General features: G+C 42.8%; 1 protein-coding gene across 8 annotated transcripts in view; it reads right to left on the minus strand.

Annotated features, from left to right (window-relative positions):
• Positions 1 to 27,759, minus strand: part of TPD52 (tumor protein D52) — a 124,990-nt gene that overhangs the window by 11,689 nt on the left and 85,542 nt on the right. For 2 of the 8 annotated variants that reach the window (XM_064390043.1, XM_064390029.1), the window contains exon 2: positions 327 to 442. In XM_064390043.1, the coding sequence (XP_064246113.1) occupies positions 327 to 383 (57 nt within the window). In that variant the 5' untranslated portion in view covers positions 384 to 442. Of the gene's footprint in view, positions 1 to 326; positions 443 to 5,396; positions 5,919 to 8,078; positions 8,116 to 16,321; positions 16,380 to 20,598; positions 20,680 to 27,759 lie in introns of those variants that run through there. The other 6 variants (XM_064390019.1, XM_064390037.1, XM_064390052.1 and 3 more) reach the window with 6 other exon arrangements.

Here is a 27,759-nt window from a genome sequence, read left to right on the forward strand (position 1 = left end):
ACTTGAGTTTTGGCTTCCAATCATGTTCTCTCTGCTGATTTACCCCTCATCACTCAAGAAAAGAAAAAGAAAAAAAAAAGGGGGTTAGGTATTTATGTATCTTAGTTTAAAATCTGTACATTCAGCACTTTCAGCTTAATTCCCCATCACTAGAACTCTTCTTTTCTCCTTGACCCCCTTCCTTCCTATCTGTGCAATACACAGGAGTGCCAGCTTTAGACACTCACTGAATAACTATGCAAAGCATTAATTGTATGTTTAAAGATAACATTATCCCATATTTTCATTATCAAAACAAGTTTAAGAGCTATTTGCAAAAGAATTACCTTGGCAAGCTCTTTTCTTAGCTCATCCCGTTCTTCTTCTGAGAGTGTTTCTGCCATACTGACTGTAGCAGCAGCATCCTCTCCAACCTCAGGTATAGAGTCACTCCTCAGCAGCCCTTGAGATGAATAAAAAGCATTAAAAGTCAGATTGTCACAAGTCTGCCAAACAACAGCTAACATTAGCACACAGCTTTTTGTGCCAGTGCACAAAAAAAAACTGATGAGAGGACACCAAAGTCATGCTCCCCAACTACAGGAAGGAAACCAAAGGCATTTTATTTTTCATTCTGTCAAGCTGTATTAAAGCTCAATATAACGGCAACTGCTGCTATAATAGGAAACTGGAAACCTGTGGAGAACAACACTTCCCACTACTCTGTGCAGAAACCAAGACGCAGAATGCTATGTCCTGACCAGTGTTTCCTACACAACTTTGCCCAGGAGTCTGTGCACACTCTGGTTTCTCATTCATCTGGCACAGAAACTCTGGAAGTGCTGGAGATGCTCAAGGCCAATGCAGAGGCATCCTCCCTTACTACTCTCCGGATCAGATTATAAAGTGTCCATTCTGAGCACACTGGGGGCAGCCACAAGCAAGGTTATCAACAGTGGAGAAAACTACTGCACTGCAAGTATGAACTCTACACTCTTCTTGAGCTTTCTGTCCCTAGTAATTGGGACCACAGTGCCTAGATATCATGGAACTGGGAGTTGCAGATATCATGGAACTGGAAGTTAGCTGCTGGTTTGCACCTGGACCTTAAGACAGATGGGAAGCACAGAAACAGAGCTCGGGAACAAAAGGCTGTTGCTTCAAAGCAGGAGAGTACTGAGAAGGGACTGATAAGAATGTGCATGCACTCAAACTGCTGCCTCTTCCAAATCCAGAAACCAAAACTCTGCCTAATTTTCCTACATAAACCACAAACATCCCCATGGTCTTTCTCAACTTTTGCTTTCACAGCTTCAGTGCAAGGAAGGAGGATGATATTATTTGTATTACTACGATGCAATAACTGTAATGATTCAGTTTTTTACTCCTTAGTGCTTGCAGTAAGACCATTTTAAACACCTTTTATGCAACAAAATTTCCAGCAAAAGATTTCCCATTTTGAGTCTTTGTAGCTGACACTTAAAGTTTGCCAAAATCAAGGAATTCTGTTCTAATTGCAGGGAGACTGCATGCTGGAATGGCTGTGGATTCCCAGTAGTGATTCTCTATTCAAGACATAAAACAGCCTTACAGATAATAAAAAAAAAAAAAGCCAAATAAAAACCTTAAAATACAAGAGGAAAGAGATCAGGATTGTCTGTTAATAAGGAGTGAGGAAGAGTGTGTGTATGTATACATACATGTGTGTGTGTATATGTACATAAATATTCATATAAGTATATAAGTTGAAGACACATTAAGTAACATTTCCTATTAATCACTATAGAAATTAACCATCTAGCCAATAAATTCCATTCTCATTTCAGCTGATGGCACTCCATACTATCCTTTGGGAATCAAAAACTCGTTAATCACCACTATGATTTTGCTGTGAGGTTTCATATCAAACAGCTACATCACAATCAACTGAAAACCATGGGGAAAAAAGATTCTGTGAGTCTGTAATTAGTTGTATGCATTCTATGAAACACACTCCTAGCAGCTGTCAAGCTGAAAAATGACAAAACCTTGTTCTTGCATCAAATTACTGAACTCAGGTAAAACTCAATTCCACAAATTCTTTCCAAAACAGCATGTTGTCTGCCTGTGTCTGTATCCAGAACACTTGTCCTCTAGAAGCCCATTGCTACCTGGACAGGACTTCTGTGTTTCTACTGAGTGCACTGAGAAGGAAGCCTACAGGAAGAAAATTAAACCTAATTCTGCATTTATTAATGAGATCTGTGCCATGCTTTCCCAGAGATTAACATGTGTCTTCTACACAAACATAATGTAGGCCCTGTGGGTTTCCCAATACACTACTTTCTGTCAAAAGTCTAGGGCAGTAAGAACTTCAAAGTCTAACGCCCAAACCAAAGCATAGCACTATGGCATCTAAAACAAAGGATTATGCTTCACCATCAGATAACTTTTGTTTTATGCATCAACATATTTCCTTAACAGTTAAGAATGCCACACCTTTTTTGTTAAATTGCTATTTAACCTATTAATTACATAAACCTACCCTGAAGGAAAACAATTTGAACTGCATTTCTCCTCCACACCCTACACCCCCTCAGTATGCTCTACTATGACTCCTGACCTTGCTCTCACCTGCAGCCCTTCAGGGATCACCTGCTTGCCATCACAAAGCCATTTCAGAAAGTTTGCAAGTACCAAAACCACCCTAACTCCAAGAGCATTAGCACAACCAGCTGAAAATCTGTTCAATCTGATTATGAGGAGTCATCTGGATTAAATCACCAAAAATAGATAACTGAATCCACCAGTAAGAAAACACGCCAGATTGTCTCCTGCAGCAACAGCTTCCATTTGGGAAACGTAGCTTCTCTTTGGAAAACTCATTTTTAAGACTGTTCTGCTTCTTGCCTACCAAACAGAATTTAAGAATTTTAATTTAATACAATGCTAAGAAGCAAGGGAATGATCTCTCCTCCCCTCCACATTCCTAGAGTTTTTAGGCAAACAGGAAATCACTGCTATTCAGAGTCCTCCATACCTCACCCTGCACAACTGACCCATGCCTTCCTCTTCTTGCCTTCGGAGCCCCTCCCATTTATTACTTTTTTGAGCTCCATATGAACTATACGAACATCTTCCCACCAATCTTCCCTCTGGCACCTCTGCTCTCTCTCCTGTCACTGCTCACCCCTCTGTTCCCATTCCTCAGTTCAATACCTGCAGGACATAGGGATCATCCATGCTATGGGAAAGGCTGTGCTAGGCCATCTGATCAAGGAGCAGTTGTCTACACAGCAAACAACCCACAGACCTCCACAATGGTGTGGCTACAATCCAAATGTATCCCATAAACTAGGGCTGGCAGCCAGTAAGATCCTGGCTTTGAAAAAACTTCGCAAGGAAACATCCACAGCCCACCTTAGATCTTCCTATGAAGCATGGGGCAAGAAACCAGGAAATCAGCAATCAGCCGACAGATTGCAAATGCTTTGGCTCAAAATACTACTAAAAGAGCATTTCTCACTTGTGGTCTTTTTTTACCAACAGAACTGTTGCTATTATTATTTTATATTGCTTTGTAAAATTATTACAGCTTTCAACTTGTTACCTTTCGTTATGTTAGTTCTCTTGCATCAGTAGATTGTGAAGAACTTAATATTCAGTCATTTGGTACTCTGTTTTAACCAAGCTTAACTGAACTTTTCATGTCTCTCAAACAAAATAAAAAATCTGTTTGGAGTAAAAAATCATAAAGACTTAGACAGTATTGAGAAAACTTACCTAGCTTTAAGGTCAGTTTTTAGGTCTGTATTTCAAAGATTAACATATCTTCCCAGCAGTTTATTAGATCTACTTTAATGAACCAAATAAAGACATGAGCAACTCAGTTGATTAGGACTCCATGGATCATATTCAGGGAAATGGCATTTAAGTCCCTATTATTCTGCCAGGGTAGGCAAAGCATTAGAGCAATTCAATTAACATTCAGTTTTTATGATTTGTGGTTTGCTTCGGCCGGTTTCAATCCAAGTTCATGCTCTATTTTGACCAGAAGTCCCTCCCTCCCCAACCTGAATTCAGAGATCAACAGCAATCAGGAGCATTCCTGAACTTTGGAGAGACCAGAGTACACTATTAGTGAGGCACTGACAGACACCCAGCCCTCCCAGATCCAGACTGCAGAGCCTGTGGACTCACCTTCTGTGTGGTTATCACTCTACAGCTGGCAAAGCTAAAGAAAAAAGGTGCTTGTTATAGTTCAGGAGAACAAGCTGCTGCAAAGTTATAGAACCATTCTAACATTTGAGTAACAGAGTAGTACAGACCATATTTACTCTGCAGTATATAAGAAAGATCAGATTTAAGTGCTTTCCGTTTATCTCAGTGAAGAAGCCAAAGTGAGACCTATTTCTTCAACATGGGGCAGAAAATTCTTGGGCTTCTCCCAAATGCTAGGTATTCATTCAAAGCAAATGAAAAAGAAAATAAAGCCCAGAAAAGGCTGGTGGTAATGGTGATGCATCATCACCTGACACAGAGAGCTGCCTCCCCCCTCCTTTAGAAGAGCTGGGAGAAGCAGTAATTGCAGAAGTGAATGCTGACCACTTCCCAGTAGCCCCTGGGTCATCAAGTTCACAGAGAGGGTTGTTATAGTTCACACAGAGACTCCCCAGGCGATGCATGTTTCTTTAAAATTTTAAGTAACAAGCCCATTAAAAAAAAGCTAACACCTATGTAACTTTGATTTGCCACATGTGAAGTAGGTCTAAGTTTCCTATATTTAAAATTACTTTGGAAGATTACATCTGGAAGCAAGGAATGGAAAGGAATGACTACAAACTAGGATTGGGGAGTGTTGGGAGGCTCAGCTATAGCTGTTCTGTACAACAGTCTTCCAGCAAGAAACTCACAGGGTTAAGCACTAAACGGATGCCACTGCAGCACAGCACAGGGCAATCCCAATGCAGTTCATATCTGCAGGTGGAAGGTTTGCAGCATTTTAAATGCTAGGTGGAATGGAATAAAGGTTTTAGAGGGCATTTTCGTTAATCAGTGAGACTTTAAGTATTAAGGTAAAATCAGATTTTAGACTATCCACAGCTCTGAAGTCCTACTAAAAATGCAATTTCTACCTCCTCCTCCAAAAAAACCTAATAGTCAAACTAGGCAAATTATTCCAACCTTGCAGAAGTTTTGTGCCTAATTGTTTTTGCCACTTCATTTTCCCTCAAACTGCCTTTCTGCTGAATAAATAACAAATAATGTAAAGCATGATAATAATCTACATGTCACACTGAAGCTAACACACTACCAGGAGGCAGCTTTTAGAATTAACAGGAGGCCAATTTTTATAGATTTTTAATTTAAGAAGCTTTACAGGTATGAATTGCTAAGCATTTTGTAGAGATTTTAAGGAAGGAAGAGAAGGGAGTTACCAGATTTTGCCAGTGTAGGTGATCCAGGTGGAGAAAGGTTTATGCCAGGTGACAAATAAAGATAATTTCTGTTCACTCCAGCATTGAAATCAAAGGGTGATTTGTAATCCTCATATAGATCCATGCCAGACAGTTCAGTGCACGCAGCCATCCTCCTCTTCCACTGAAGCATTCATCTTCACTTTCTGGGGCAACCCAGACAGCAGCATTCAGAAACCCTCCATTTCTCCACATGACACTCAGTGTGCCTCCTCAGAGAATCCAGCTCTGCTACATATGATAGAGCTGTCCAGCAAGTGATTTCTTAGCCATCCTGTAGCTGCTGCTGTTTACATGGCACAAAGTTAAGCTCCTGTAAATTTATAACTGAGGCTGGACTCCAACAGACCGTTCCTTTAACAAACATTCACAGTGCACCACTCACGGCCTCTGGAAGAGCCTTGGTCCTCTGCAGAACTGCATCAACTGTGTTCAATCGTTTAAATAACAAAAGGTCAGCTGACTGCAGCTACACCAGGATATCCTTAATCTTCTAGGACACAAAAGGATTACCAGCCTAATCTATCCTATATACCATCTGTGTTGGACTTTTTCCTCTGATTAATGGAAAATTCTGTGTGCATAGCTATTTCCCCAGCTGCTTCCATCAGTGTAATAACCACTAGTGAGAACTCAAGTCTCTGCTGCCCAGGTATCACACCACAGTGCAAGTTCAGAATAGGAGAGAGCAGCACTGGCTGGCCTATAAACACTACCTAGGTTTTCTGATGAACATTCTAATGTGCATTATGACTTTTGCTCATGAGGGTCTGAGGGGGTTTTGTTTGGGGGAGGGCGTTGTTAAATATTGATGAAGTACACTTGGTGCTTCAACCAGCATTGTTCAGAACAGCCAGTAACAGCAGTAATGCATCACCTGAAATGTATTTGTTTTGACATATATACCATAAAGAAAGATCAACTTATATAAGCCATATGACTTCATGCCAGGCCTTCAAGATTCAACTCTGGGAAGCAGAAATGCTTCTTACCTAAAAGAGGCACTCAGCACAGTTTTGCAGCACTTCACTACATTGTTGTATTTTTATTTCAAGGTCAGCTTCTTTCACTGAAAACACAAGGTTACTATCAATGTAGATCACCTTTAGAGCTGAGCAACAATTTCCTCCCAAACCCCACACCTTCACCTGGGATCCTCACTGCAGCCTGCACACAGAGAAGCATAATCAAAAGGAAGTTAATCTTTGCCTGCATAGTAAAGACAGAGATGATCAGGCATTATTCCAGAGAAGTGAAGGAGCCTTGCAGCATTCCAAAGTCAAGTCCAAGCAAAGTAATCCCAGTGCATATGAGAAGAAAGCACACCCCTTCTGGAATTTTAACTTCCCATTTCCACTGCAGTCAGTCAGTTGCCACAGGAACAGACCTTCCAGCTAATTAAAAAGCAGATCCTTTAGGCTAAAGACCTACATTCATTTTTGGTGCAGAGTACCTGCAGGTTCATAACAATGAGAGTGCTGGAGCCTGAAACACAGGTCTCTGCTATTTTCCAAGCCCACTGAAAAGAAGAAAATAGAACGCCCCTCTGCATTTCTGACACGTGGCTGCGACATCTGCCAGAAACACTGCAAAGTTCACCTGGCAAAGGTCAAAGCTTTGGTCACAGATTGTAGTTAAAGCATGCAGAGGCAGCAGAGAACTGTAACACAGCTACAGTAATAATATACTCTATTAACCAAGTTTGTTAATATGAACAGCTACAGATTGTCCTTCACAGCTTTCCCTTGTATAACCCAGCAGTCAGGGGCTGCCTTCTGTGCAAAAGGCTCAGGCAGCAGTTGTGCTGAGTTAGGCAAAATGACAAGTTATCACATGTGGCACACAAAGAGCTGGGTGTTTTCTACCATCACTCTCCCAACACACAGAGAGAGAGAAGGGGAGGCTACACCCTAGGACTTTTGCCTAACCCTAGATAATCATTCACTTGAACACTGCTCAGTGCTAGCTGGCTACAACTGCAAGTAGCTATTATAGGAAAAAGAACCCTTTATGAAAATCTGTTGATCCCTGCTAACAATCAAGAATAGCATTTCCTAGGCATTTCCTGAAGCAAACATGACATTCTTGTTTTTACAGGAAATTCCCTACATTCAGATTTACCCATTACCAACCATTCAAAAAAATCTGGTACTCTTCCTACATCTTTGTAGTGCACAAGTTAGTTTCATGTCCCTAGAGACATCTGGATTGCCAGTCTCAACCACTGACCTGGCCTGCTACCCCTACTGACAGAAATCTGGGTGGGTCAAACTCTTCAACACCTCTTCAGTGTAGTCAGAGACACATACAGGACGTGGCCCACTGCTGGAACATACATTTGGCTTACAGGGAAGATTTGCTGAATTACAAATCTGAGCCTCCACCTGAGAGGCTGAATTCTGCTTTTGTTCCTCCTTATGCACAGGCTGAGCACAAGCCCAGAGGTCACCCAAGACAATCTCTAGTTTTTATAAATATTACAGATATATTACTGTTCTAAAATCACTGCCAAAAGAGGGACACCAAGCAACTGCTCCTTACTTCAAAGTCCTCTCTTTGCTCAGTTATAGTGGCCATACAGAAGGGTTGCTACAGCACCTATCAAACACATCACCTAAACACATCAGCCTCCTGCTCTCTTACCTGCTGGAGTTTACAGGAGTGTTGCTCCTCACTTTTCTCAGGTACAAATCCTACCCGGTGATGATGGAAGCTGTTTTGCTGAACAAGTTTCTTCCTTATCACTTAGGGAAATTTAACAGTCTTCTAACTGAAGCATAACTGAAGTACTGAAGACAATCTTTAGTTTTAAGAGATTCCCTGCCAGCCATAACAATTATTTTATCTGCTTCTTCCCCAGAAGTTCCTTAGCACATCCAGGCATTCAGGGCAAACCAAGGCAGCAACTCCCCCATACTGCCTAAAGCCAGTCTAAAGAAGATAGGTTCTGCTCGCTGTGATGCATTTGGAGGAGGAATCAATCTCTCTCCAATGGATTTTCCAAACTCAAGTGATGGCCTAAGGAAACAAAGAAGGATGGGGATGACAAACAACAGCTGCACAGAACCAAAAAGCAAGGTTTTTCTCTGCAGTGCGAAGTTTTCTGACCAGGTTAGCAGCTCTTGACAGCCACAGCAATCAAGATTTCTGTACATTATGAAAACAGGCACTTTATGAAGCCTTTCTAAAGGGCCTTCCCCTGACCAAAATCCTGCTGGATGGGCTTCCTCTTCTTCACTATAATTCAGAGCACTTGCAGCTGGCTGGAGGTGGAACTGAGGCTGTAGAGCCATACCCTAATAGATGGATGCTGCCTTCCCAGGGCAAGACAGACACACATTTCAGAGCTGAAGCTTAAGTTTAGGCTTCTGTTACATGGCTTAGAGTAATTAACCATGCATCCTCAAGTATCTCTGTTCTTTGCCCTGCACTGCAAATCCAGTTTTGCTGTGTACCTTGGTTGTTACTGCAGATACCAGCTGCAAGGTCTTGCTACCTGCAAAGATCTTGACACCTAAGGAAGGAGCTGTCCCAGAACAAAATAGCAGTGGTTCTTTGCTTACTATGCAAGAGATTAAACCTGAAGATTTTGCCGTTCCAGAACAAGCATTCATTTGCCCTTAACACTTCAGGATAATTTAGCGATTAGTACTTAAGTCATCTATGGTATTTTAGAAGCTGGTGTCTGAGAGACTGGCACAAAGGTAGAGATCTTCTGTCAAGGATGCTTGAACCAATTGCTGACAAGTTCACCTGAATGTCACAAAGTGTCTCAGGAAGGCTTGACAAGCCTCAGCAAAGCATTACCATCACAATTCCTACCATTAACCATGTTGTAATCTCCTCTGTTAAGGTTACAGAGTGTACTTAAAGCTTTCCCAGGTAACTATCTAGCATTAACAGTCAGTACAGATTGTGCACCTCATGAATCACAAGGAAAGGAACTCCCTCCACAGCTCGAAAAGCGAAAAGCTGTTAAGTTTGAACAAACACTGTTCACCAGATATTTGCCTGCTTACTCTCAGGCGTGGTTCTTTCTTCAGCTAGCACCTGCTACCCAGGTCTGCAGCTTCCACCTTAACCTAAGGCTCTAGCAACAATTTAAGCAATGCAATACAGTATTGAAGCACTTCTAACTTGATGGCAGCTAAGCAAGGACAGGATGTTATGGTAGCCTTGTGGAGAAGCTGCTTTTCCCACACATAGGTCTAACAGAACAATAGTTTGTTTATGCATGGAAACTTTATATCCCTCCTTCCCTACAGAAAGCAGGATGAAGTATGAATGAGTACCACCTCTGGGCTGTGAAGAAACTGAGCCATGTATTCAGTAGTGTTTAATACAAACAGTTAACTCAGGAAAGGCTACCACTCATGCCTCAGGATTGGAGGAATGGAGGAGCTACCCTAAGACACTTTCTAAACAGTATTTTGGACAAAGATATTTAAATAACTAAACCACAAGATCTACTCTGAGTTCTGCTGTTACACAGGCACCTTCACCACACTAAACACGATCCTGTGTTCATGTCCTGATTGTACCCAGAGCTGCCAAACATGTGCACCACAGCTCATACTTTTGGAAAAGCTATCATGACTCCAGGACTTAACCAAGCAAGCAAGAGAAAATAGGGGGAAATTATGGGAAGACTTTATTGACAAAGGGGAGAAGAGGTGCAAGGAGCACTTGCTCTTTGGGGGCACAGCTAAAAGATTCAGTCTCTTATTTCAAGGTTGCCTGTGGAGATTCAATAGCCTTCTCAGCCTATACTTGGTTTGAATTTCAACTTCTGCAGTCTGCTAAGAGGCAAGATCGATAAGAGGCCTTCCAGTAAGTGTGTCTGGGGCAAAGACTTCCAGCCAGGTGATCTTCCACCACTCCCATCTTTCTAAGGTAGTTCCCAATCAGGCAGCAACAGTCAGGCTCCTCTCCCCACTCCAACAGAGTTTTATATGGCATAAGCCATTTTAAGAGCCATAAATCTACTTAAGCATCTTAAGCCAATCTAGATTCTGTGGCATCAATTTGATCTTCAAAGTCTTACCAGTTTACAGACAAGTAAAGCCTTTCAGCACCTGATCTGAGGCCTTAAAAGTGCATTAAGAGAAAAAGATGCTGTGAAGCAAGAGGGCAGAAGCCCAAAGACTAAACAAGCCTGAAATTTATACATTAGTGCTCCTATCACATTGTGCTCTCTCCCCTTCCTTTAAAAGCAGACACTTCTTTCAGTCCCCTGAGATTTGTGTATGACATGAATGGAGCTGCACAGCCACAGCAATTCCTGAATAGTACAAGTACAGGCTTCTGCAGCCCCGTTAGAAATGGTCAGCAGAATGTGGCTGAAGGGGTTAAGTATCTGCTGTCTTCCAGCAGGGTACAACTCAACACCATGATATTAATCTCAGTACTTCAGCCTCGCCCACATGCTTTCTCTGGACAAGCTCTGCCTGATACAACTACATCATTCAGTACAGTTCTTTTTACAGAAATATCTTCCTCAGCACTTTCTTTAGCCTAAGAAAGAGGCTCTTATTAAAACAAAAAACCCAAAAAACCAACTCCAACAACCACAACCTCTTTGAAGATATATCTCCCTGCAACACAAACACTTCCAAATGTTACAGGTAGGAATCACAGGGTTGCCAGTGCTGCTCTTCTCTTAAAGCAAAGTCTCAGCCCACAGTATTTCAGACAGCTGACGCATGTCTTGGCGAAGGCAGCAGTTCTCGTCTCTCCTCTCAATCCAATTATAAACTCAGACTAATTTCCTGAGCTCTTGTGAGGGAGTAGATCCACGCTCCAGCATATCCTGCGACTAGACAAGCTGACACTACAGTAAAATACTTAACCCATTCATGTCAGACAAAATTCTCCAAATTTGCACATATTCTCTACTATCTTGGAAGTGTTTCAGCATTTAGAAGATTAAGCAGAAATCCAAGATTTATGACATAGCTGTGTGTCTCAAACAGTGCTCAAAGGTCACATTTGTCAGCTCCAACAGTAACAGGTGAAAAGCTTTCCGATCTATGGAAAAGGATCAGGCCAAAGGACAGAGCACCACCCCAGAATCAGTGATCAGAGTTTGCACTGACTTTGGAGAAGTCAGATCAAGGCCTGCAAACACAGAGGAACACTTCCAAGTGAGATTAATAGAGTTAAAACACTGTCAGGTAGATTTTAGAGGAATGTATTTAGTTATTTCACTTCAGCCACTTATCCCAGTTATGCTGCCATTCTCTATAGACTCTGATCCGTCAGGCAAGAGACTGACCCTGCCAAAAATGTAAAAAAACAGTGCTGAGCTGCAGCTAGATGATAGCTGGAAAAGATTAGGAGCACTGCAGTGCAGAAATGGGATTGTCTCAAGCAAATTTTCAGTATGCAACCTTGCAACCTAATTAAAAGTTTTACTTGAGTGACTCTGGAGTGACTCCCAGCCTCCCTCAGAAGACAAGACTGCTTTTCTGCATTCTTAAAGCAAACCTCCCTCTTAACACAGCATCCCAGAGCCTCCATTTCTGAAAAGCAGCTCCAGAAAAGTTCACCATCCCCATTCTATGTTACCAGGTCTCACCATGAAATTGACACTGACGTTTTAAGAACAAAGCAAATTCAATTACACATTAAGCTGAATTACAGATTGTGATATCTAAAATTAAAAACACAAAAAAAGCACCCTCTGTAGTGTTAGCAGCACCTTAATAATACCAACAAAATCTTCATTGCTTGTGGTACTCAGTAGGTCCCACCATGTAATTACCAAGTTGATGCCCGAATTTGACATAGCACAGAAATTCCATCATTCACTATCAAGGGCAGAAGTACAGAAGCAACCAAGCAGCACACAATTTGATGCAAGCAGCAAGGGTTTAGGGTAAGTACTTCCTAAAATCCATTCTTGAAGATATTCAAAAGCCATCTGGACACGATCATCAAGGTGGACATGGATATCAAGGACCAGTAGTCTTGAACATCTTTATTGATGACACAGACAGTGGCATCAACTGCACATTCAGCTAGTTTGTAGATGATACAAAGCTGCACTGTGTAGGTGACAGAACAGAAGGACAAGGTGCCATCCAGAAGGACCTGGAGAAACTCAAGCAGTGGGTCCACGAGAACCTCATCAAGTTCAACAGGTCCAAGTGCAAGGTGCTGCACCTGAGTCAGGGCAATCCCAGATACGAGTACAGGCTGGGAGAAGTTCTTGAGAGAGCCCTGCACAGAAAGACTTGGGTGGATAAAAAGCCAGACATGAGCTACCAGTGTGTGCTTACAGTCCAGAGAGCCAGACACATTCTGGGCTGCACTGAAAGTAGAGTGACCAGGAGGTCAAAGGAGGTGATTCTCCACCTCTACACTGCCCTTGTGAGACACCACTTAAAGCACAGCATCCAGATCTGAAGTTCTCAGCAAAAAAGGGCATTGACTTGCTAGAGCTGATCCAGAGAAAGGTCACAAAGATGATCTTTCTACAAGAGAGCCTACAAGACAGGCTGAGGAAGTTGGGGTTGTTCACCCTGAAGAGGACTCCAGGGAGGCCTCATTGTGGCTTTGCAGTATCTAAAGAGGACTTGTAAAGGAGGAAGAACAACTTTTTTCACAGGTAGATAGTGACAGGACAAGGGGGAACAGTTTCAAACTAAAAGAGGAGAAATTTCCATTAGACATTAGTAATAAATTATTTTCTCAGAAGGTGGTCAGGTACTGGAACAGGTTGCCCAGAAGTGGAAAATGTCCCATCCCTGGAAGTGTTTGAGTCCAGGTTAGATGGGCCCTGAGCAACCTGATCTAGTTAGTGGGTGGCATCCCTGCCCATGCCTGGGGGCTGAACTGATGAGTGCTAAGGTCCCTTCCAACTCAAACCATTCTGTGATATGGTCCTGGGCAACCAGCTCCAGGCGGCCCTGCCCTAACAGAGGGGTTGAACCTCCAGAGGTCCTTCCCTCCTTAACCAGCCCGTGATTAACACAATGGCTGTACTAAGTCACAGGCTGCTCCTCCATATTCTCCAAGGATCCTCCAGGGACCTTTCTTTTTCAGGAACACAAGGGGTCCTGGCACCCTGCCTGAGGGGAGGTCTGTGGATCACCCTTCATCTTGTGAAGTAGATTTACAAATACCTACCTGCTGACAGAATAAAGTTCCATTTTCTCCCACACTTTCTAAACTGAAATATGGACAGAGACTTCATGGGAGACTTTTCACTTCTCCACATCTACCCAGAAGTATTATGGAGTACAGGAGTATTATGACAGCTGACAAGCAAAGCAAAAGCACTTGCAGCAGTAAAGACTGCTGGTTTCTGTTACAAGGCTGCAGGGAAAAGCTGACAGATTCTGGAAGAGGAAAAAAGTCTCCTGTATTTTCATAAAAGGGACAGCTTACACTTTGCTTACTAAATGAACAAGCAACTTTTTGGGTCTGACATGTGACCCCAGACACAGAAGCAGCTCTTGGCAACTACAAAAGCCATCTACTTCCCCCTGACACCCCGTCTCCAGGAGGGAAGTGAATGTATGCCTCTGCAGCAGGAAGAGTTCACTCTTGTGCAGAAAGAAAAAGTTGCAGTAAACAAATAAACTACCGGTGTCACTGAGCTAAAGCTGCCTTTCAGCAGGAGCCTCTCCTCCTTTTACCCTTTATCAATTGTACAAAACCCAAGGAAATTAGGCTTAAGTTAAGTTTTTGAATTCCCTTCTCAGATTCCTCAATTTATTTTTCATCCATTCCAGTGCAGTTTCTTTTACTCCTCCAGTAACTCTCTCTGCTGCACGGTAGGGGAACCTGAGAGCAAAGTTTCTCAGCCCAGAAAAAAGCTGATACAAAAGCTTCCAAACACATCTCAGTTCATCTAGAGATGTCAGCTTGCCCTTTAGGAGCACTGGGAGAGTCACTTCTGCACTCAGGACACAGTAATTTTTAGCACAACCACACAAATGTCCCCAAAATAGTCAGAGCACAGTAATCTCCACGTGAGCTTCCACAAAGAATGCACACACAAGACCAAAAGGAGTGACATTTTCTAGAAGTACTGCTAATTTCACCTCACACAAGTTACTGGTTGCATGGTTAAGGTGCACTCCTGCTGTAGCCTGGCATCTTATTCTGCTATCCATGATAAAGATCAGCTCTTTGCTTAGTAATAATGACAAACCACCAGATTTTTTCCCTTCTCAGGACTTGACTAAGTAAGTTTATAATTTTGATTTGTACTGTTAAACAAGTGTAATTACATAAAACTTAAAGTACAATTTCTCAAAGGCAAGCAACTGCAAGTAGCAAGCTGTATAGAAATCCTATTAACATTTCTGCTCCTGGCTTATCTGAGAGCATAGTATGAAATCTCTGTGAAACTGTAAAACTCTGCCTAGTCAGCAGCAAAGTGCACTAGTATGATAAATTCATAGACATATAGCCCCAGAAATGTTTCAGGTCATAAGAACCTGCTCCTGATCTCCCTTCTTCAACCAGTCAATTCACACCTTTAGACCAGTAATGGGTTTTGCACAAACACTTCAGAGAACCAACCTGTTCATGAGGTACCCAAAAGTTGACAATAGACACTGAGCCAGTTTCAGCTTTTCCAAGCAGATAAATTCAAAATGAAGACAAACCCTTATTATTCATCTACATCTCTCACACTGCAGAGTTTCAGTGAACCTTCCTAAACTTAAGGAAGTATGACCTAACAAAGCAGTGCTAATGGCACACCATCAGATTGCTGGTATAAAGTACTTGTGCAGCAGCTCACTATTACTGGGAATCTCTCAATTGAAAATCCATAATAAGTTGTATTGTTTTCCCTGCAGCATCAAACAAGAAACATTACCTATTCCTTTACAGTCCAGCACTTTACCAGTCACCCATTCAACTGTGTAGTGCTTTAAGTGTCCTGTTCCAGATGGAGGGTGACTGCTGCTTGCCCATACTGCTAAATTCCATATCCAGCTGGGAGGCACCAACTCCTACATTCTTCCAAATGGATTTGGAGCAATAGCTATCACTGCTTAAAGGACCTTGGACAAACTCAGGATGTGGGCTTGAATACTTCTGCACTGCTCCTAATCTCATTTAACAGATAAGAGGCAGAATCCTGCAGCAGTGCCTGCAGCAACCAGTAGCAGTTCACTAACAAACCAACTGCACTGACCAGTTTTTTTAATATAATGCAGATAATGCATCTACCTTTAGATTATTATGACCACTGAAGTTGCCATTATATTAATAAGTACTCTGAGATTTTATCCGATTGATATGTCCTTGACTGACTTTTAATGCTGCTTCAGCTGAGTAAATCCTGTTAAGAGACATTTGCCCCTACTCCAAGTCACACTAGGACAGTAAATTAAATGAAACTGTTAGCATAGAGAGATACTGCTGTCACATAAATCAACAGACAGTCATAAAACACTAATCACTCCAAAAGCTGAAGGCGGCAAAGATAAGGGTCAAGCAAGTTTGTCCAGTGATGATTCCACAAAAAGATATAAAGCTTTAAAGGACTTCCAGGTCCTAGAAGACTTGAGCATACCTGCCTCCATCAGATCAGACTTTGGACATGCGATGCTACTTTTTGCTGCTAGGTGACATTACAGGCAACCTTTTTCTTTTTAACATACAGGCAAACATTTCCTTTTTAACAACCTACACAGGTTCAGATCATCAAAGAACTAATCTCTCAAGATCTCCAAGCAATATTAATATATTTATGCACCACCTAGTTGTGTATCAGCCTATTCCATAAAAAGGGAAGTTTTCCTAAATACCAGCATGCTTAGATAAGTCTAGGCTCCTCATATTTCACAGCAAAGTAAGTACAGTAAGTTTAACCATTCATTTTACTGAAATACACGACAGTGGACAAAACTGGAAATACCTACCTAATGCACACAAAGGCAGGCATTTTTCCTGATTCTGGTGCAGTTGATGTGATGAAAACTACAGGGGGAGGAAAGAAGTGCAGGTTTAAAGGAGCAAAGTTTGAAGGATATTGAGCTTCATCTCTAAAAGTAGACAGGAAATGAAAGAAAGGAAGGGGAGGGGGTGACTGGGTTTTTTTTAGTTTTATGTGGGTTTGGTTGTTTGTGGGTTTTTTGTTGGGATTTGTGGTTGGGTGTTTTGTTGGTTTTTTTTTTTGTTAGTAAAGAAAGCACGCCTCCACTGATTTTAGTAACCAGCTGCTCCAGAACTGTACTGTTCTACAAGTTGCCTCCTCCTAGTATTTGACCTGAAACAGAACATGAGTGCAAACTCCATGAATAAAGCTTTACACTGCTATGTGAAATCTAAGTTTAGCACCACTCCCTATTGCACAAGCTAATTCACCACAAGCTGATTTCACAACTGTAAATGTCAAACAAAAAAAAATACATCTATTCATAGCCATTCAGGGTACTAGTCATGCCCTAGTTTAATGGATCCATTGTGTATAACAGATTAGTCTGGTAAACTTTTCAAACTTTATGGTTTGCTCTACCTGGTACCCAGGTTATTTTTACATCAGACTTGGCACATCACAGCTCGGCCATCAGCACAAAAAACCACTCAGAATAACTCAGGAGCTTAAACAGCTATGAATAATGCAATCCACAATTTTTCATTCTGGTAAAAACTTGATCAGGATACTGAAGAGGTGGAAGGTGAAACACTGCTTTGGTACTGCTAGTCCTCAGTTGTCAATCCACAAGTGTGGCCTGCAGCAGGGAGCTGTGATGCAGCATTATTACTAAGAAGCACTCATATCCCTCAGAAATGCTGCTGGCACCACCTTGCATGAAGGGGAAACAAGGCTTTTCCAGTAATATCACCTTGGAACAGGAAGACTAGAGAAGTTATTTTACTTGGCATTTGCTCTATCCTTAATTTATCAACTTTCCCTTCTAAAAATATTTACAAGTCTTCTCAGCACCTCTTCACAAAACACAGAGGTCTTGCTTTGACTTTTGTATCCCTCTTCTCATATTTCCACTTTCTCAAAAGTTGCTTTTGAATAGGAAAGTACTCCTCACTGGGGATGGGAGGGAAGTATGTTTCAAGGTGAAACTTGGTCTTCAATTGTAAACAAGAAACAGAAGCATACTAAAGACTTCATATATCAGTGTGCTAACACAGAATGAAAGTCTGTACATTCACTCCAGTAAAGCTCTCCCTTTTGCCATTTATCCCAAAAACACTTCCTCACCACAGAGGAAGTACTCAGCATGTCACTCTGCTGATTCCATTGACATTCAAGTTGTTTTCCTTCTTATACAATCTCCAAAAATCTGTCATGCCAAAAAACTTGCCCAGTGACAGGCACAGAAGCCAATCAAAACCACTCAGCTTCAAAGCAGCAACTCCAACAGGTTTCACTTGCTACTGTTCAGAAATGGGCAGAAACTAATTCTCCCTGCTCACTGCTGCTCATGAACCATAGTACTCATGTTCATCTGCAATTCACACACAAAGGTAGCAAAGCAGGATGCCCCAAATACCCTTTAAGGGTGGTGTAAGTTTCCCAGTTAAAGATTTGGTCAGTATCTGTGTTTTAGCATACAATGGTTTGGGTTGGAAGGGAGCTCCAGCTCCCCTGCTAGGGATATCTTAAACTCGATCAGGTTGCTCAGAACCACATCCACTATTTCCATTGGACCTTCCAAATGTCCAATGGACCACTAAAAACCTCCAAAGTTTTGTGGAATGAAGCGTCCACCACCCCTCTGGGCAACCCGTTCCAGTGTTTCACCACCCTCATTGTATAAAATTTCTCTATATCTAGTCTGAAGTTACCCTCCTTCAGCTCAAAACCACTACCCCTTGTCCTATCACAACAGGTGCTGCTATAAAGTCTGTCACCATCTTTCATATAAACCTCCTTTAACTACTGAAAGGCTGCAGTAAAATTTCCCTGGAACCTTCTTTTCTCCAGGTGAACAAGCTCATCTCTCTCAGCCTTTCCTCATATAATAGGTGTTCCACCCCTCCAATGATTTTTATGGCCCTCCTTTGAGCCGGCTTCAACAGGTCCAAGTTTTTCCTGTTCTAGGGACCACAGAACTGGACACAATACTCCAGGTGGGATCCCATGAGATACAAGAAGAGGGGCAGCATCACTTCCCTTGACCAGCTGGCCTCTGCTTTTGATAAGGCCCAGGATGTGTTATGGCTTTCTGGGCTGCAAGTGCACACTGTTGACTCATGTCCAGCTTTTCATACACCAGCCTAAGTCCCTGTCTGCAGGGCTGCTCTCAACCCCTTCACTCCCCAGCCTATACTGATATACCACAGGTTGCCTTAACCCAGAATAATTTACAGGAACAAAGTACACACTTAAGAGTGTGAAGAGCTTGCAGCTCAGAAGTTGGTGTTTTAAGCAATGCACCCAGAGGGGTGCATTAGGCAGAAGGCTCACCTACCACTGCAGCTGTGCTATGAGAGCACCAACCACCTTCCCTGCGGGATTTCTGGTAAAACCAAGTCCTCAAAACCACATTTGAACCTGAAGGATCCCCACACATACACCAGCAAAACCATGAAACTCCTGCTTCTTTACAGAAGTGCTCTGTATTGTCCAACCAACTCAATCAGTGAGCACTTAGTGCAGCCCAGCATAGAGAGGCCACGTCCTGCAATACACACAGCACCTCTCTGCTGCTCCCTTGTTACCTGCCTGGTGAGCTGCTGGCTTTTTCCTCCTTTGATATTAAACAAGTTTCTATTGAATGTCAGCACTGCTGGAAATGAATAATCAAGAATGTATTTCCAGTAGACTGACTTCTGCAGAAAAAGTCAACCATTGGAGACACCACAGTCCAAAACCGAATTCTTCTCCCGACACTAATCAAAGATTCCTCCAGAAAAACAAAAACAACTAAGTTAACTGAGTATTTAAAGATTAAACTGAAGGGCAGGAAAGCAAAATTTGTTTGCATCTAAAAATCAAGACTATATTCAAAAAGAGACATTAAGCCACTGCATTTCACTTTTCCCAAGAAGCACTACTACCTGCTTAGTGTCCACATTAGCTCTGCTACATCAAGCGTTAACAAATTTGATATACAAAGCCCAAGTAGCAGTTCACAAAGTACAGACAGATGTCTCTGTTGTACCTCATCATTTTCTAGAAGTGCACTAAGAAATTCAAATGTATTTTAGGGAAGGCTAGTATTTAAGACTGATTGCTATAAACAGTTATTTAAACAGTAGCAGCAACTGTTTATTCCATCATCAGAGTTTTCAGGCAAGGACGTTTAGAGTGGGTATCTAAAACACATCTTTACTGCAGTTAAGGACTGCTTCATTGGAGAAAATAACAGTAATGTTTCAGAGTCTTCCCCTCCCTCTAAATTACTGCACTTACATCATATGACAGTGGCAGCCATCTAGAAGTGCAGTAGAGTTTTTGGCATTTAAACTACATAAACAACAACTTCCATGATTCACAGGATCCCCCCAACAAGCTTGGAGCTGAGGTCCCCACATACCCTTATGTCGCCATCCTATTGCCAAGGTTCCGTACCTTCTCGGTGGTTTCTCACAGGCAGCTCCTCACAGCACTGACTCCTTCTTCTCAGCACAGCCAACAAACTCCATCTCTCCTCAATCAGCCAACCTGCTCTTTTATAATACCCCTCTTAATTGAATACAGCTGTGGCCTATTAAGAGCAGGCTTGTTCTTAATGCTTGACAATTAGCACAGCTGTAACTCCTTAGGGGCCAGATTACCTTCACCACTGTCTCTATTCTCCTACCTTTTATCTAACCACACCCTGAAGTAGGAGCTGGTGGAAAAAGGTGTTGTGCAGGGAGCCAGACCCACAATGGGCTCAAGTCTTGCTCAACAGGAAGATCAGGGATGAACACCTGCTTGGCAAACAGCAGCAGAGCACTAGTTTGCCATTTCAGACAACGGGAAGCTGGGGTTGTGACCTTCTTCAGATGGTCAGACAGTTCTCTTTGGGGTCCTCTGTAGGAATTTCTGTTTCCCTGTCCCTTCAAGTGTCTTCAGAGGTGGTGACAGACCACAGGTAATGCTCTGAACAAAGCAGGTGAACCCATCCCTTTCTTGAAGGCCCATGACATACTTGGGATACCAGAGCTGCACAGCACCTATAGATTCTGCCCAGGCAACAGACAAAAAGGCTTGTCAGAAGTCAGAGCACAAGAAGGTAAAACATACCTGCCATGCAGGCACCAGAGCAGTCTTAAGAGAAAGACAAGAAGTCATTTGAGGTCTTTCTTTTTACTCAAGAACAAACTCCTGTAAAAAAAAATACAATTTTGGAACACAACACTTGCAAGTAGCTTGCTGAGGAGACGAAACAGAGCATGACTGGTGCTTTTAAGAGCTCACAGCTCAAAGCAAAGCACATTGCAGTAAAACAGCCTGTTTTCCTTCTGCCAAGACAGTGACATCTGGCAACAGGAAAGTCAATATTTAAATCAGGCTCCATTCCCACCCTATGCCTAGGCTGGTACTACTTCTGATGCTCCTCAGTCCTCAATGCACGTCAGCTGCTCAGCAAAGCCTCTTCAGGGACTGCCAGGAGCAGATTTTTTGGTGCTATGGAAACAGCCTGCACAGCAGCGTGATCCGCTCACGCACTCCGAGCCTGTGTGTGTGCAGGCACAGAACTAACCTCTGCCAGCAGTCATCAAAGCAGCTCTGAGCAGTCAGCAGGTAAAAACAGTGATTGATCTGGGGGCTTTCAGCTCGGCCTTCACCCTGCTTTTCAAGACTCCTCAGATGCAGGCAAAACACTTTTGAGATGTGCTGAAGGGAATTCTCTTCTGCATAACAGTACAGGCACTAGAGAGAAAGGGGCACTCTAGTCAGTGGGAGCTGTGCCCATTTCATAACCCAGACCTTTCTTTTGAGTAGAAAGTACTGGTTCCTACTTAAAGAACAGCTTCTTTAAAAATGCTTATAAGTCCTTGTACAGCCCCATTTCTGGGAACCTGTGTGAGGAAAAGCAAGGGGGCTTATGAGGACTCTGAAGAACTCCTGCAGCGACTACAGGGTATCAGAAGATACAAATTCAGTGAAATGGCCTTCTTCAAAGGCAGCCTGTCCTGGCAACAGCTGCAAATGTCCACTGCTATGTTATTCCCAGGGACTGGATTGCTGTAGAACACTGCAATGAACATCAGACAGAGAGGACTCGAGCAGAAGCATAAGGGGAATTTCTTTCAAATTCTGCTATCCTGATCAAATTAATCAAGACTTTTTAATGTCATGATATGATACACATTTAGGCAGAGAATAGACAAAGAGACATGAGTAAGTCACTTCTTGCTCATCTTGGGATCCCTGCTAGTAGTTTAGTTAAAATACTTTAGGCAAAATTAAACAATGCAAAATGGACACAAGCAACATCCCCAATGCTCATAACTGAGATACACAGCTTTGCCAGGCTAAGGAGAAGTTAAAAAACATTACTTACAAAGCTTTGTTTTCAACATTTTTGAGTTTCTTCTCATGAACCAACACCACTACCATACATAAAGTCCAATCCTAGCAAAGCACAGGAGGAGCACCTGTCTGAAAACACCAACTCCAGGCCAGGTTGCCTCCCTTGGCACATCTTTTCATCTCTTTTCAGGTTAGGGGGTTCTGATGAAGCACCACTTCCCTCTAGCTGCTAGACAAGGGAAAGCTAAACAGGAAAAATACCTGTTCTTCTGCCTCTGCTTGCCTAGCCCACCAGCCCCAGCAAGCTGCAGGTACTCACCAGCCTCTTTGTTACTCCACAGCACAACACAGGCATTGCTAGTGACAGAACATAAGCTTTGAGCCAAGCTTGCAACACCCCAGGACTAGAGACTTGTCAGGCTTGCTCTGTTTGTACTCTTCTTAATTTGCTTGAGGGTTTGTTTTACTTGGTGTGTCTCAGTAGAGACACAGAATGTGAGAATGCAGGCATGGTACAAGTAAAGGAGCACAGATTTGACAATGGAGATCCCATGGCTGTAAGAAAGCCAGCAGTCACCAGTTGAGATGTGCAGTAAGACAAAATTATTATAGAGATAACAGAGAACAAAGGAATAATATCTAGCATATATAAAAGGCACTTTATAGAATAGATCTGGATGAAACACAGAGCCTGAAAAGCGATAAAAGAAACAGCAGATATGTAAAAAGCAAACAGAAGGATTCCAGTGGATCCTACAGTCAGGAAGAAACCACCACCATCCTAGTCCTCCCAGAAAAGGAGTCACCATATGAGAACTTCCTCTAATACCCCTGCCACCACTAAAACAATACTACCAGCCTCAGAAGCCAGAGGTAGGATGAGTAAGCAAAAGGTGCAGAAACTAAGTCTGTATGTTAGCTTTATTATTACTAAGACTTCATTTGCATAATAGTATTTTTCTAAATTGAATTATTGATTAGACTATTATTGAATTAGACTGCTAATATTTCAACCACACTAAAAATAAGCAGGTTTTCTTTCCATGTACACACACAAAGTGTGCTTCCTCTTTATCTATGAAGTTTTCAAGCATAGTACATATTTCTTGTTCTTCTGGGAGGCTACAAGCAGAACGGGCAGTTCAGAAACCTGTCACTCCAAGCCACACGTGTCACAGCATGTACCTGTAGACCTCAGTTCTGCAGAAAAGGGAGCATTCCAGGCTTGGCCAAGGCAGCATTTGCTGGGTCACTTCACTGTCAGTCAGCACCCAAGAACACTTAGTGCTCTGCTCTCCCACTCTGGAATAGAGAAGTCAGCTTGCAAAACAGGAAAGCTGCCTCTTTCAGTGACAGCATTCACACCACAGCAGTAGTGCTGGTTTCTCTCTAGATAGCATCAATCCACCCCTTTCTGCTCAAGAGCAAGTAACAGCACAGCGAGCATTTTTCCACACACGACCATTTGCTGGCAGCCAGTGCTGTGCTGCTCCCCCTACCCCACCCAGGGACAAGTGGCTGCAGACTCCTGCAGCTGCACTTGAACTTGTACTAGCAGAAAATCCATACAGCCATCTACACCTCTGCCAGAAGTGTTTTCATAGCAGATACTACAGACCAGTCAGCCCAACTCATGGTATCATCTTGCCAAACAGCCAAAGCCAACACACAGCTATATATTCTTTCACTTCTGCTCCGTTAACCAGAGGCAGAGGAAAGGGAGGAAGACAAGTAAGAGGAAATGGCAGGAATGACACTACACTGAACCTTTAGGAGAGATCCAGATTAGAAAGTTCTGGGTAGCTGGTCTGTTACTGCAGCCCTTTTCAAAACAGAAGGCTTGCAGTAGAAAGCCTGTCCTCCAATACTAGATTTTGGAGTGAAGATTCCCAATCACTCTGGCTAACACACCCAAATATGAGCAATTTTGAAGACACTCCACCTTTAACAGGAGAGAAAGCTGTCCCTCTGGAGACTTAAATTGAAGCTGATACAGAGTGACTGTGTTGGCTGAACAAGAGCATTTCAATTTAGTGCTTAATCTCACTTAATGCTTGCTTTCCCTTTCAGTCACCCTTTGTTTGACATTTTTCTGCTTACTCACTGCAGGATATTAAAAGAACAAGGGTAAACACCTCCCTTCCTCCATATAGGAAATCTCAAATTAGAAGTGCCAATATTACAAAGACTCCAGTGGAGGCAACATTGGGATCATCATTCTCCTACCTGGAGGGCAGCATCTCGTAAAAGCACAAAAACCCCACACCTATCAGGTGTCTGCTGCACAGGGCTCAGCAAACAACACTGCTGCTCTCTCCTATTAAATTAAGAAGGAAGAGTTTGGATTATTTTCATTTGAAAATTGGTCAAGAAACATTGGCTTTCAAGAACATTCCCTACACTGTATCTGCTGCCATGGAAACATCACTTTTTGAAGAGATATAGCACATATCCTCCCTTACCTGCAGCAATGTCCAGCACCCTCAGGAATCAGCAATCCACAAACAGCTCACTGATTTTACATGGCAAATCTAGTCCCTTGTTTTCCTGCAAGACTTCTCTTTACTGGCTGAGGGACTTCCTGCCAATAAAAACTGCCAGGACATCCTCCTGTTAAAGGAGCAAATAGTTGTGAAGAAACAGGACAAAGCCTTCACAGCCTTTCAACACTAAGGTAGCCAAAGCAGATTCTGAGATGTTCTTACCCAGCATGGTAGAAAGCACCAGAAGCCCCAACACCCACTTCCTTTATCACCCAGCTCCTCCTGGGACTATACTGACATCTGGCTCACAAAGCAGAAGTTGTTAGTCAAAGGCTGCTGTATTCAGCAGCTGTAGAAGACAAGGGGGGAAAAATGTACATAAAAGTTAGACAGGAGAGTGAACAGAGCTATGAATGGCATAAAAATGAATAGAGATAACATTCCCAAGGCAGAGTAGTGCAGTATGTGGTTACTGACAGCCCCTGCAGATGGAAGGGGCTGTGCTCTGCAGCCTCCAAGCACAGTTCATAGCAGCTCAACAGCACTCGTGCCCAGGCCAGGAGAGGTGTTAACAGATGGCAGCCAACTTTCGGCTGTGAAAACCAGCTGTTCCCACTTTACCCACAAAGCATCCAGATCAAGCAGAGCAAGACACTTGTTCAACCTCCACCAGCACGTTCTTAAACCAAAGCCAAGTTGCAGTGCTTTATTCTAGGCCAGAAATGTCAGCCTGAGCCCCCAAGGCCTCCCATTGCTTTGGTGGGCATTCGCAGTGGGAGAAAGGGGGAACTCGTGGGCTGCTTCAAAGTGTGGGAAACTGGAATAAAAAGGAATTGCATCAGTTTAATGTAGTTCAGGGATTTTAAAAGCCCCGAGCAGTTACAGCTTGGCCTCATTGGAGGATCAAAGGACATAGATCCTTAGCTAAGCTTTCCCTGCACCGAAAGGGGAAAGTAGATCTTAGTCTGCCTGAGTGAAGGACTGTATTGACTGCTTGGAACAGTGGTCATTGTAGGGAACAGGGAAAAAGATCCATGCGTACCACAAGCAACAGATTCTTTCCACAGCTGGAGCACTGGGCTGGCCCCATTCTCCAGACCCTACTGAAGTGGGTGTGAGTATGGATGAAGAGTTCCAGTTACCCTCCAGTGCTCAAGCATTGCAGAAGGCAGGAACAGCTGACACGGCTCCAGCCTCCAGCTGCCCACCCAACAGTTGTGCATCAGCTGCTCCAGCGTCCCTCCAACACAGCACACTGATCCCCCACATTTCTGTACCTCACTCATGCACTGGCTGAGAGGACAGCAGTGCCATCAAATAACTATGTAATGCCACCTCATCACGTCAGGACCCTCAGCCTCAGTCAGAACAACATCTTCCCCACCAATACAGTTTTTCTTGCAAAAGAAATGAAAGCTTGCTGCTGTTCATGGCACCTGCTCATGTAAGCCTGCTGATACTTCTGTCATCTTCAAGTCACTGCTACAGACACTCAGCTCAGTGAAATCATTCTTTCTTTGCAGTTCCCACAACAGCTGTCCACTTGTATTTACTTACAAGTGTTTGATTTCACAATTGCACATTAAGTGAAAAAAAAAAATCATACCTACAGTACTGCAAGTACCCAGTGATAAGAAAACAAATAAAGCAGTAGGAAAAGGTGCAGCTTTGTCCAATAGGACAATGGGGGGAAACCTTGCCCTACTGCCAGCAACAAGTTCTTTCTACACAAAAAAGAATATTAAAGTCTACTCTGTCAGCCCCAAAAGCGCAAGTCAAGGCTACAGGAAAAGAAAGGCTTACATAGTCTCTCAAGAAATCACATGTAGTGTTTTGGGACTACTTTTAAGTACCACAAAAGCCTGAAGATTTTGAAAGACACCAAATTACATAAGTGAAGTATTGCTGAAGCATAAGAGGAACCCCTGAACACAACATTGGAGATGGATCATTACCAGACAACTCTGCTATGGTGCATGTGTTTGAGGCTGCTCAATGGCACAGTCTCCTCACAGAACACTGCTTCCACTGTAGGGGCAGCTTCATCCTTATTTTTCCACTGACAGACTGTACCAGCACCAACAATAACAGTGGCAAGTCAGAGAGAGACTCACTTTGCAAGCAAAATCAGGTGTGGTTGTGGTTTGGTTGCTTTGCTTTCTTTTGGCAGGGGGGAGTAGGGAGGAAGAGGGGACAACAGCATCTTTGTGAAAGCAAAACTGCAGTTATTAATCTATTCAGCAGCTAAGTCCATACAGTGAATCAGATTTTTGTTCATGACAAGTTAAAGCAAACCAACAGAACAAGGGACTCCTCATCTCAGGATAATACTACATCCATTTGGCTTGAGCTGCCACTACTGCTTTGGTGCCTGTAATCACAGAGCAAGAGACTCTGAGTGCTTGGAGACCTATTTCCAGAGCTGTTGGAGTGCACTGAGAATCACATGGAACCATCCAGTCAGTCCAAATATCCCTTCACTGAAAACAAAGACATTTCAAGTGAAAAGTTGCCCAGTGATTCTGATGCTGCTGGTGGCAGGCTAGGCGCAACCTTTTAAGGACTGCTACCAAACCTGACTGCTCAAGAGAGTCGAGACTTAAGCACGTTCTACACCTGGAGCATTAGCCTCGTATAGTTTGGCTGCAGTCTTAACCATAACCTAGATTTTCTTCCAACTTCCTAATTACCGCTATGTGAGAAAGCTGTCACCATAACAACAAAGAGCGCAACCTCTGACTCGCAATTTTAAACAAATTAATTTCTGTTTGGATGCGGTAATCCAGAATGTTTACGCTGGCACCAGAGATGGGATCTGATGGCCTGGACTTTAACCATATATGTTGGCTTTAGTGAGTATTGTATATTGTATCATCAAGGAGTTTCCAGTACAAACACTCCAGTTTGCCAAGGGGGTCTTTGAAGTCTAGCTGGCAGGGTATTAGAAGCCTTTAATTAACTGGCACAAGTGTGTTGGCTATTCTAGATTTCCCCACTGTACCTGCAGATCTCCACCTCACCATGAAGAGAAAACAGCATAATTACTCCGAAAGAAGGCAGAGGAAGAAGGTGTTGCACCACCTTTGCTCTGTAATAGTCCCTTACATCACACTAGGTACACTATTCTGATAAACATCCTGAGGTGCAATACCCTCTTAGTACGAAGCAATTTATAACAGAAATGAGTACAATAGCAAAACAAGCCTCTAGGAATGATCAGGACTGTCACTAAAGTTTTTCAAAAGACCATGTTATTTTACTCTCCTTTCCCATCATTAGATGTTCAAGACCCCGCAGCTGCAATAAAAACCTTGGCCTTTTTTATAGCCTCAAGAACTTTGAAACTAATACTGAAATCAGCTTTCATGCTCCTGCAGTTGGAATCAAAATTCTGAAGTAACTGACAGTTGTGCTATTTTCTGGCACAATTCTGTTTGTTGGTACC

This window comes from Passer domesticus, chromosome 1 (genome assembly GCF_036417665.1).
Source record: "Passer domesticus isolate bPasDom1 chromosome 1, bPasDom1.hap1, whole genome shotgun sequence".
Lineage (NCBI taxonomy): Eukaryota > Metazoa > Chordata > Aves > Passeriformes > Passeridae > Passer > Passer domesticus.